The 11,739-nt window shown below is 41.1% G+C and overlaps 1 protein-coding gene and 1 long non-coding RNA gene across 2 annotated transcripts; both read left to right on the top strand.

Moving 5' to 3' along the window:
* The first annotated feature begins 2,280 nt into the window (after positions 1-2,280).
* Positions 2,281-2,929, top strand: LOC109200057 (uncharacterized). The gene is made up of 4 exons (XR_002060269.2): positions 2,281-2,378; positions 2,477-2,496; positions 2,599-2,713; positions 2,797-2,929. It is a non-coding gene; the product is annotated as an uncharacterized LOC109200057 (long non-coding RNA).
* An 8-nt stretch (positions 2,930-2,937) lies between these two features.
* Positions 2,938-6,654, top strand: LOC109200055 (uncharacterized). The gene is made up of 2 exons (XM_019355444.2): positions 2,938-2,970; positions 5,521-6,654. Exons 1-2 carry the CDS (start codon positions 2,968-2,970, stop codon positions 6,139-6,141), a joined length of 624 nt encoding a protein of 207 aa, XP_019210989.1. The 5' UTR covers positions 2,938-2,967; the 3' UTR covers positions 6,142-6,654.
* The last annotated feature ends 5,085 nt before the right edge of the window (positions 6,655-11,739 follow it).

Raw genomic sequence — 11,739 nt, 5'->3', positions numbered from 1 at the left:
GGGTGAAGCTGAGAGCTCTGGAAACTGCACTGAGGGTGAAGCTGGGAGCTCTGGAGACTGAGCAGAGTGTGGCACCGGAGACTGAGCAGAGTGTGGCACCGGAGACTGAGCAGAGTGTGGCACCGGAGACTGAGCAGAGTGTGGCACCGGAGACTGAGCAGAGTGTGGCACCGGAGACTGAGTAGACGGTGAGTGAGCGACTGACACTGGAGACTGAGTGGAGAGCGGCTGCGTAGCAGCTAACTGAGCTGAGAGTGGCAGCTGGGCAGCTAACTGAGCTAAGAATGGCTGAGCAGGCGATAAGCTGTTTACATTGCTATCTGCAGCACAAAACACTGCCCCAGAACAAACAGTTCCACAATCCATAACGGAAAAAGAGTCCTCACCCACCACAGCCGACGATGTAGAAGTCCGAATGTCCGGCTGTGGGTGGCGCGCCGGCGGCGCGATCGACGTTTCTTCCCCGCAGCCGGCACCGACAGGCCGGGTAAACTTGCATCCGGCAGGTGAGGCTGACGCGGCTGCTCCGGGGTGGCTGTTGGCTGTCGCTGCTGGACGCCCGATATTTCCCAAGCTCGCGCCGCCTCCGGGCTTCATACAAGTTGGCCAATAAGTCCGAACATCCTCTGACCTGGCGGAGATAGGGATTTCCTTTGAGGATCTCCTCAATGCCATTTATCCCCACGATCCTAGCTCTCATATTCGAGGTGTGGGTTATCCACTCAACCAGGCGTTGGACTCGCATCAGATCGCTCTCCCCGGGTAAGTCCGCTGGATCCATGTGTTGGCTGTTTCGTGCTGTCACGTCCGATGTGGCAGACGTGTGGAGTGTAGATAAGGACCCAAGATGCAGACTGCTTAAGTGGTGAGCGAGCTTTAATAACCAAAGGATGACACAAACGGAGAAGAGGTGGGCGAAAACCCAAAACCTAAGAATGAACTAAACTGGGAAAAGCTAAGCAAAAAACAAACCTGAAACCTTGAAACATGAAACGGAGATGCAGGGAGAATAATGCGGCCAGAATACGCAGGAAAATGGAGGGGAATAACACAGACGAAACAGCAACTAACAGAGGCAGACACGAGGTTTAAATACACAGAAGGATAACGAGGGAATGAGACACAAAAGGAGGGCACAGCTGGGAGTAATCAGACCTGACGAGACAGGGGAAGAGTAAACTGAACACACTGAGATAAGACACAGACCGTCACAATAAAACAGGAAACACATACACACAAAGACACAGACTAGCAACGCGGACTTAACACAGGGGTAGACGGCAGAACAGAACAACACTAAACCGGAGGAAGAACAGAACCAAAATGACACTGGTAGAAAACACAAAACGCTGGGTCAAAAGGACCCAGGATCGTGACATAATTAAAGTTAAATTGAGGAAATTTGTTATTTGAGAAGTGTATGTCAAACTGGTAGCCCTTCACATTAATCAGTAGCCAAGAAGTAGCTCTCACTTTCAAAAAGGTTGGTGACCCTTGCTGTAATACATGCAGTATTGTATGTTTTTTAACAGTATGATGCTGTAATGTGTTTGCAGTTTTGGGGAGTAACGGAATACATGTACCGCCGTTACGTATTTAAAATACAAAATATGAGTAACTGTATTCCGTTACAGTTACCGTTTAAAAAGGTGATATTTAGAATACAGTTACTTTGCTGAAATAAATGGATTACACGGCGGTACTTTCCTGTTTCATATTGTGGCAGGTCAGGACTGTTTGGGTTTTGTTTGATAGCTACGTTCTGTTGTTCCAGGCGGCAGCGTTACGGTTGCCATTACAGGGTGAAGCGGTCACTCTGTGACTGCTACCGACCAGAAACAGGAGCTGGAAGCATGTAAATATAGTAATAACCAGTGCAGCCAAGAAGAGTGTTTTCCTCTGAAACAATAAATTCCGTTGGAGAAGCCTTTCAACGCCCCTCTTTGTCTCTTGCAAGCAAACTTGACCCAGACAACAAAGTAAAGCTTGTTTTCGGCTACAAGCTCAACACAGAACCCGACGTATTAGTCAGAGGTCCCTTTACTACGGTTCGGAGCCGCGGACCTTCAGTAATAGTAATAAATCACACAGCAATAGTACATTCACGTTGTTGTAAAAAGCGTGATAATATATTAAGTAATCCAAAGTATTCAGAATACGTTACTCTCATTGAGTAACGTAACAGAATACGTTACAAAATACATTTTGGGGCATGTATTCTGTAATCTGTAGTGGAATACATTTTAAAAGTAACCTTCCCAACATTGTGTGTTTGGTACTTCCAGTCGCAGGGCTGTTGCTTTTCTGTCAATCACATGACGAACCATTTTAAAGGGCTCACTCTGTGTGTTCAGTTTCATTCTTAGACTGCGGCAATGGTGAGTAGCAGCTTTTCATTTGTTCACTCTCAGCCACCATAAGAGTTATTTTATTCTATCAATATTAAATTAAATGTTTTCTCTCATGTTCAAAATAGGCTGCCCAAGAGCAAAACAGGTATGTTTGCAGATTCTGCTGTAGCCAAAGTTATGATGTTTTAAGATTTAAGATGTCTTGTGTGTTTTTAAATTCCTAACTGCTCAATCATGATCATTGTAGAAGAGAAGAAAATCTGAAAGCTCAACAAGGTTTCAGAGAAAATGCTTTTAAGATTATCGTGAAGATGCAAGGCTGGTCTAGCGTGACTCCTAAAAGTAAACACTTAGTGGATGAGGTGGGTTACCATTGTCACTTTTGACACAGTCTTTTTATTTCACTTGTAACAACAAGTAAAATAAATGTGTTTTCCCTCAACAGATTCTTCACAGCATCTTGTTTTTGGGTAAAATCAACAGCATCCCCTTTCCCCCAAATGAAATCATCTCTGATGGTGATATTTTGGAAGCCTTAATGGCAAAATATCCCAGGCCTTTTCAATTCTATCTGACTCAACTTCCCAGGCGGAGTCCGTTCTCCTGTGTGCTCGACATGGTAAGATAACTGTTCTCACAGTTTCAGTCAATCTGTCAAACTTCTGGTTTTAAGGAAAGTATAATGCAAAGTCATTTTGGACTCACAAATCCAAAGAGAGGCTGAAAAGCATACTATACCTTATACTTCAACATAGACTGCAGGAGAGCTAGGAACTTGCTTCAGAATGTGTTAGTCCTAAATAATATCTAAAAGACTCAGTATTAGACATACTTACAGTCCTCAGGGCATATATGATGCTGTTAATCTTTTCATTTAAGCCCAAGTTTTAATTTGTTTTTTGTGACAACCCAACATGGCAAAAGCAAAAAAAACCCCGTCAATTAACAAATTTGATTATAAATCCATAAGAACAAAGATGGATTTTTGCTTGTTGATTCAAAATTTAATACATTTTTGTGACCTGTTCTACTCCCTCTCTTATAATATCTACATAAAAAGCATCCGATGGTCCTACATAGCTAAATAACTCAATCTGCAAAACAAACATGTTGGTCAACTGTATGTTAACAACAAATATGAAATCGTATGTATGCACTAGAGTCAGATATTTAAAAAACATTCCACTGTTATAATATAGAAAATGAAAGTTGATCATTTCAAGGATGCAGATGTAACATTGAGACTGTATGTGCAGGCACGTGCAGAGGGGGGGGGGCGGAAGGTGCTTGAGCACCCGCCCCTTTCCTGATGGGTGCCCAAAGTGCCCTTTTGTTGAGGCAATTTTTTTTTTAAATTTTTAATTATTTTTTTTTAAATGTGTGTGTGCGTGTGGAGTCCTGTCTGTGCCCCTCAACAATAATATTTAACAATTAATCACATTTTTGCTAAATAAAAGGATCTGGCTTGCATCAGTCACATGATCACCATTAACCAATGATCGCCCTTGACAGCAGAACGCGCTGGTTACGAGCCAGGAACGAGCTCACAAACAGCACGCGCATTTTTTGCGGTCCGGAGCTGTAGGAGAAACACAAATTAACTCAGACACACAGACTGATGCGACAAAACCAGTAAGTAGGTGTACAGCGCACACTGTAGTCTAAAGCACACAGGAGTGTTAGCTTATCACGTACACGTTGGTAAGCTGTCTTGTGGCAACTGACGAACTGAAACAAATGAGTGTGCTGTGTGTGCAACAGCGCGACAAACATTACCTGTCCTTTTATTAACTGCACAGGTAGTGCTGGTCATAGCTGCTGGCTCACTGGGTAAGGCTGTCATGGGTCTGTAGCTCTGTCCACCGTTTTAGGGAACATATTTAGTTTTAAAGTAAGTTACAGGGCTTTTCCTGCCTTTCTGGAGGGATTATATTTCACTTAAAACGATCTAATATGCATGTCCACATAATTATGGATTATTATAATTATAATATTTAAAAAAACACGCTGTATTTTAAAGAACATACATTAAGAAACAGATTATATTAGATTTATATTTTAAATAAGACAAAATGCTGATTTTACAGCAGTAAAATTATTGTATCTCTACAGTTTAAAAATGTAATAAGCTTTCTCCCTGCACAGCGTGGATAGTGAAACAAATGGAATCATAATAAATACATTATTATAAATTTATTACTTTTTTCCCCTCATTGCTTTATTATTGTAGCTCTAGTAATAAATAATAAGGGAAGGATTCTGGATCAGCACCATGATGGAAACTTGTGCCCACAGTATATACAGTATTCTGAAGAAGGTCTAAAATGTCACTGTGTGTGCGTGCATGTGTGTGTTTTATGTATATGGATTTTTGAATTATTACTCATAATATAACATTGTCCAGACATGGCTGTTAAGGACATGAGGAAACAGTAGGAGCTGTGTGAGGTTACTAAAGGCAGTGGATCCCTCAGCAGCTGGATTACAAAGAGCACAGGTAACATTAACACATGTACCAGTTGTTGGAGAGGTATTCCAGTATAAAAATAATAATAATCACAACTGAAATGTTTTGCTTCTATAACATTTTTCTGTCATCATTTTATTATAGATTAAGTGTAAGAGTTGTTAAGTGTGGATAATTAAATAATAGTTTATTGCAATAGCAAGTTGTGCCTTGTTCTCAGATGGACAGCAAGTGGAGAGTGATAGATGAGATGAGGGGATGGAAGGAGGAAGAGAGGCAAAGAGTGATTCACAGGCAGGGTCTAATTTATTTCTCAGTTTTTTGTTGCCTTATGGCTCCAAGCGCTGTCACCAATCTTTGCATTTTGTTATTATCTCATGACACTTGTTTAATCAGCTACCATCTCTCCTATGGACTTTTTAATGTCTACAGTCTCAGATCAACACAGCCCTGCCCTCCAGCACTATCAGCAGCAGGAGCAGCAGCAACCACTCAACAGCAACATTGTACCCATCAGGTAAAACATAGGCTACGTTTGCTTTGCCTCACAACAGTGATATAGTATGATGCGATCCCATATTAGATTCTTGATGAATGTGTGTTGTTGTTATTCAGCCTGGTTCAATGTGCCCCTTTTTAGCTTTGAGCACCCGCCCCTATAAACGTCTCTGCACGGCCCTGTGTATGTGTAACTTTTTCCAGATTGTCCTGCTGAATAGTCCAGCGAATGAAGAGCAAATAAAGGAAAGTCTGCGAGATCTCATCAATGACCTTGCTCCACATTTTCTGGTCTCCTCCACCATCTGCATTTCTCAGAAATCCAAAACCGACCAAAATTCAAAGAGGTACTACGGAGTCTCCATGTCCACCAACCGTCGTAACCCGGGGAAAATTGTGATTGCTGCCTCCTGTCTTAGCAAATGGGATGAATATGTATCTGGTGCAGTGATGACCTATTATCCAAATAATGTCATGAAAGATTACTTTGATGGAACCATTGAAGTACCTGGAAACATCAGGTGTGAGGCATTTAGAATTAGTAATGGTAAAAACATGAAGCCTTGCAGATCATGTCACAATTTGTTTGGCTTGAACACAGAAGAAACCACAGTCTGGCATTATGGTAACTGTGTTGAAGCTGAGAGCCTGAGCAAGTTGCTTACAAAAGAGGAGGAAGTTAAAAATGAAACACTTATCCACGAACACTCAGCTGAAAACTGGCAGAGAGCTGAGAGAGAGGTTCGTGAGAATCTTATGAATGTGTTGCGAATGATTCACTTTAACACCTGGACAGGTGAATTTTACAACCCAGAGATGTCATGAAATCATCTGCATAAGGTGACCTGATACCTCTGCTTTGATCTGATTCTGAGGAATAAAAGATGCTCTGCGCTGACAGCATGAGTGTGGATTTGCTGTAGCGCGATCATACTGTTTTGTCTCCAGCTCTGTGTAATGTGCTTGTTAGAAATTATAATAAGAATAAATATCAGCATGTTAAAATGAATTATAAGGAAAAACTGAAAAGGTGTTTTGATCATGGTAATAATAAAAATCAGGCCTTTATTTTTTCTAATGTATATGAAGCATGTGAGACAGCAATTATCGGGAAGAAACATGTATTTATACTGGTCTATACCCAGGATGCACAGAAATATAAAACAAAACATGTCTTTTCCTTTTATGATCCCATCTATAACCTCTTCCCTAAGCAAAAGCACTACACATGTAGTTATAATAGTTGTAGTAGATATAGCACCAAATATATTTCTGCTCTGTAAAGTGTAAATTCTCAACCATGAAATAATTGACAGAAAACTCAACTGGAGTGTTTATTGAACCTTCTAACAAATAAAATAAAAAAATTGCATCTGTGAGTTTTCTTTCTACATCCAGCATTTTGTGCTATTTATTGTTTGTAAATTTATGAATTTTTTAGGGGGGAATAAAAATCACACTATTGATGGACCCTGAGGAGATGATGTGGGTCTGCCCTCCAGTAGGCCCACCACTTGCAGAAGGCGCAGTAGGGTTAGTGAATGAGGTTGAGAGATACTGCTAGATATAGTCAGGTTTACCTCAAAGCATAGCTTGGGGTTTGGAACCAGTTTCCCAGAGAGGCATTTGAGTCTGTTCAGGTCTTGACAAACTTGGTACATCCAAAACAATTTATTGCAGTTATTTTTTTGCCTAAATGTAAAAATCTGTTCTAGGAGCATCTGAAACTGTGATCTTTAGTGAGTTCATTATCCACTCTGTCAGTGTCACGGTTTGCGGGGCAAGCTTTGTGGTGTTAGTGAATAAAGGACCCGAAATGCAGGCACAGGCTGAGATGCGACTGAGCTTTTATTCCGAGAGGTAAAAACAAACAAAAGAGGGGACAGAAGTAAGAAAACCTAAACTGTGAAAAATATTAGAAACAAAACCCGAAACCATAACTCACAGAATGACACACAGGGAGAAAGATATGGAGCTTACACAGGGGATGATGAGCAGGGATGACACGCAGAATGTAAAGCAAAGAGACACGGCGATACTATCAATCACTCAATCAATCAGTCAATACTTTATTTATATAGCACATTTAAAGACCAGAGGTACACTAAAGTGCTTCTCAATAATAAAATATGAAATAAAATTAATTACATATGGGTACGATAGTAGAGTACAAATCCATTTCCAGACAAAACGAAGCACTAATTAACCCGTGAGTACTATGTTAAAAGAAATATTTCACTCTTAGTGTAAAAGTTAGGTAAACTCAACACAGAAATATCAACTGGAAAACCCCAGTAACACAATAGGTTAAAATTACATACAAATGCAATAAAAGTACAAAGTGTATGTCGGATAAATCACTAACTAATCTAAAATGCAAGATTAAATAAATAAGTTTTCAATCGTATTTTAAAAGATTAAATAGATTCCGAGACGCGAATATTAGCTGGAAGACTGTTCCAGAGGTTAGGTGCAGCATAATGGCAAAGGCACGATCACCTCTGGTTTTCAGCTGGGATCTAGGTTGCACCGAGAGCATTTGACTCAATGGTCGAAGTGCTCTCCTAGGAGTATACAGGCTGAGAAGTTAAGTTAAATAGCAAGGTGCAATATTATTTACGATTTTGAATAGAAGCAATACAATCGTAAAATCAATCTGATATTTGATGGGCAGCCATTGTAGGTGAGCAAGGATCGTGGTAATAGAATCAAACCTTCTAAGTACCAGTTAAAAGGAGTGCTGCTGCTTTTTAGACAAGTTGTATTTTACGAAGAAGCGCAGATCGGAGGCCCAGGTAAAGGGAGTTGCAGTAGTCTAATCTCGAAGTAACAAAGGCATGTATAAGTTTTTCAGGATCCATTCGCAGTATGTAATGCTTAGCCTAAGAGATTTATCGTAGTTGGTAAAAGCTAGACTGTACTACAGAGGACACTTGTTTATCAAGTTTAAAGGAGTTGTCCAAAAAACACCTAAATACGTCCTGTATCAGAGAGGGAGGAAGAAAAGGGCCCAAATATATCGGCTAATTGTCCCCGAGGGATGTGGCTATCAAAAACAATTCCCTTTTTTTTTTTAATTTAGAAAAAGGGAGTTACTCGATAACCAGCCTTTGACCTCCCTCATACAATCAAGAATACACCAAGTACTTTGACGGAGCGATGACAAGCAAAGGCAAACACACTCTATAAATACAAAAGGTGAACCACGCAAAGAGGGAAGAGCTGGGAGACACGGCTCAGGACAATTACATCTGACGAGACAGAGGGAAGCAAAACACAATACATCAGCCTGAGACACGGACCTTCAAAATAAAACAGGAAGTACGACATGCATGCACAAACACGGGCCAAACACTATGACAACAGAGGAAACACAGGACCCAGGCAGGCACAGGGACACAGACACAGCACATAGGGAACTATAAACCCGAGAGAAAAAAAAGAAAATGGAAATATGGTATCTAAGCAGATTCTTACTCTGGATGGCATTACCTTGGCCTCCAGTAACTCTGTGAGGAACCTTGGAGTCATTTTTGACCAGGACATATCCTTTAATGCACATATTAAACAAATATGTAAGACTGCTTTCTTCCATTTGCGCAACATCTCTAAAATTAGAAATATCCTGTCTCAGAGTGACGCTGAAAAACTAGTTCATGCATTTATTACTTCCAGGCTGGACTACTGTAATTCTTTATTATCAGGATGTCCAAAAAACGCACTGAAAAACCTTCAGTTAATCCAAAATGCTGCAGCAAGAGTACTGACAGGGACTAGAAAGAGAGCATATTTCTCTTGTTTTGGCTTCCCTTCATTGGCTTCCTGTTAAACCCAGAATTGAATTCAAAATCCTGCTCCTCACATACAAGATCTTAAATAATCAGGCCCCATCTTATCTTAATGACGTTGTAGTACCATATCACTCTATTAGAGCACTTCGCTCTTGCACTGCAGACCTACTTGTTGGGTAGGTCTTCCACAGCATGTCTTTATCCTGTTTTCCTTCTGTCACCCCAACCAGTCACAGCAGATGGCCCCGCCCCTCCCTGAGCCTGGTTCTGTCGGAGGTTTCTTCCTGTTAAAAGGGAGTTTTTCCTTCCCACTGTCGCCAAAGTGCTTGCTCATAGGGGGTCATATGATTGTTGGATTTTTCTCTGTATCTACTGTACAATGTAAAGTACCTTGAGGCGACTTTTGTTTTGATTGGCGCTATATAAATATAATTGAATTGAATTGAATTGAAACGAAAACCCAAGAACAAGAAAACAAGAATTAACCCAAAACATAAGATGATAATTCAATTCAATCTTATTTATATAAAGGTAAAGGTACTTTATATTGTAAGGTAGAGCCTACAATAATAAATACTGAAAAAAACCCCAACAATAATATGACCCATCATGAGCAAGCACTTTGGTGACAGTGGGAAGGAAAAACTACCTTTTAACAGGAAGAAACCTCCAGCAGAACCAGGCTTGGGGGGGGGGCATCTGCTGCGACCAGTTGGGGTGAGAGAAGGAAAACAGGATGAAAGACAAAGACTTAATACTAATACTAAACACAAAATGCTTGGTCTAACGACCCGGGACCATGACTGTCAGCCTCCAGGGTGCCCTTTGTTGTCTTTTAACTGAAGAAAGTCTGCTGTTTGTACACATGGACAGTCAGTGTTGGGGAGTAACGGAATACATGTACCGCCGTTACGTATTCAGAATACAAAATATGAGTAACTGTATTCCGTTACAGTTACCGTTTAAAAAGGTGGTATTCAGAATACAGTTACTTTGTTGAAATAAATGGATTACACGGCGGTACTTTCCTGTTTCATATTGTCGCGGGTCAGGACTGTTTGGGTTTGTTTGACAGCTACGTTCTGTTGTTCCAGGCGGCAGCGTTACGGTTGCCATGGTTACAGGGTGACGCGCTCTCTCTCTGCGTGTTTCCTGGGTGAGAGAGCGCTTTTTTGTTGTTGTTGTTGTGCTAAGCTAAAAGGCAGAATGCTACAGGCATAGCTCTAAAGCATGTAGCCTGATGGGCAGTGTAGTCCGTGCTGCAGGGAGAATGGACTGCCATACCCGTTATGTGTCTGTGAGCGAGGGAGGGAGAGAAAGGAAAAGTCCGAGCTGTCACGGAGCAAAAACGGGAGCTGGAAGCATGTAAATATAATAATAACCACAGCAGCCAAGAAGAGTGCCTGAGGAACCCATTTGTAAGTAAGCTATTAAGACTCAACTGTACACTGTGTTCGTGTTTTCCTCCGGAAAAAATAAGTTCCGTTGGAGCAGCCTTTCAACGCCTCTCTCTGTCTCCCGCAAGCAAAGTTGACCCAGACAACAAAGTAAAGCTAGTTTTCGGCTACCAGCCCGACAGGGAACCGGACGTATTAGCCAGAGGTCCCTTTACTACGTTTCGTACTACGTACCTTCAGTAACAGTAATAAATCACAGCAATAGGACATTCATGTAGTTGTAAACAGCATGATAATATATTAAGTATTCCAAAGTATTCAGAATACGTTACTCTCATTGAGTAACGTAACAGAATACGTTACAGAATACATTTTGGGGCATGTATTCAGTATTCTGTAGTGGAATACATTTTAAAAGTAACCTTCCCAACACTGTGGACAGTAGTCAGAACATATGAGATGAATGGTCTAAGGAGCTTGGAAAGAAAAGCGTCTGGACTTCTTTGAGTTGCTTGAAGACGTTTCACCTCTCATCCGAGAAGCTTCTTCAGTTCTAAGGGTCAGTGGTGAAGAGTCCCAGATTTAAACCAGTGGGAGTTTCCCCCCAAAGAGGGACAAAGGACCCCCTGATGATCCTCTACCTAATCACATGAGCCAAGGTGTGAAAGCGGGTGTGGGTCACAATCAGCCAGGGTTTCGGGTGAGCTCATTGTGAAACCTGGCTCCACCCTATCATGTGATTTCCTGAGGTCAGATGGCCCAGGATGTGAGTGGGCATTAAGGCGTCTGGGAAGGGATCTCAAAACTGGATTATAGATTGCAGACAGTTGGTGTCGTAAACCACCGCCTCTGTTCAAAGATGGTCGCTCACAGTGGACATAAATGGCTTCTTTCACTCCTGTTTCAAATCATCTGTCCTCTCTGTCCAAAATGTGAACGTTGGCATCCTCGAAAGAGTGACCTTTGTCCTTTAGATGCAGAGATGAGATGAATGAGTTCCTCATCTTCTCTGCTTATTTCCAGGTGTAAATACCTGGAATGGGTGTCAGCATTTGTTTCCAAAAACAAAAACAAGCATTTAAAATGAGAACAAAAAAACAACAAACAAAACAAAAACAAGCATTTAAACCTGAAGAAAAAATGAACTATCACTTCCATACTTCTGTTTTGTAATTCACTGAACTTCCTGTAAGCTGTAGTGAAACTGGATGATAATGACAAGAAGAAACCATGTC

Source organism: Oreochromis niloticus, linkage group LG22, assembly GCF_001858045.2.
Source record: "Oreochromis niloticus isolate F11D_XX linkage group LG22, O_niloticus_UMD_NMBU, whole genome shotgun sequence".
Classification (NCBI taxonomy): Eukaryota; Metazoa; Chordata; class Actinopteri; order Cichliformes; family Cichlidae; genus Oreochromis; species Oreochromis niloticus.
The sequence above is the reverse complement of the archived record's forward strand: the minus strand, read 5'-3'. Positions and strand labels throughout refer to the sequence as shown.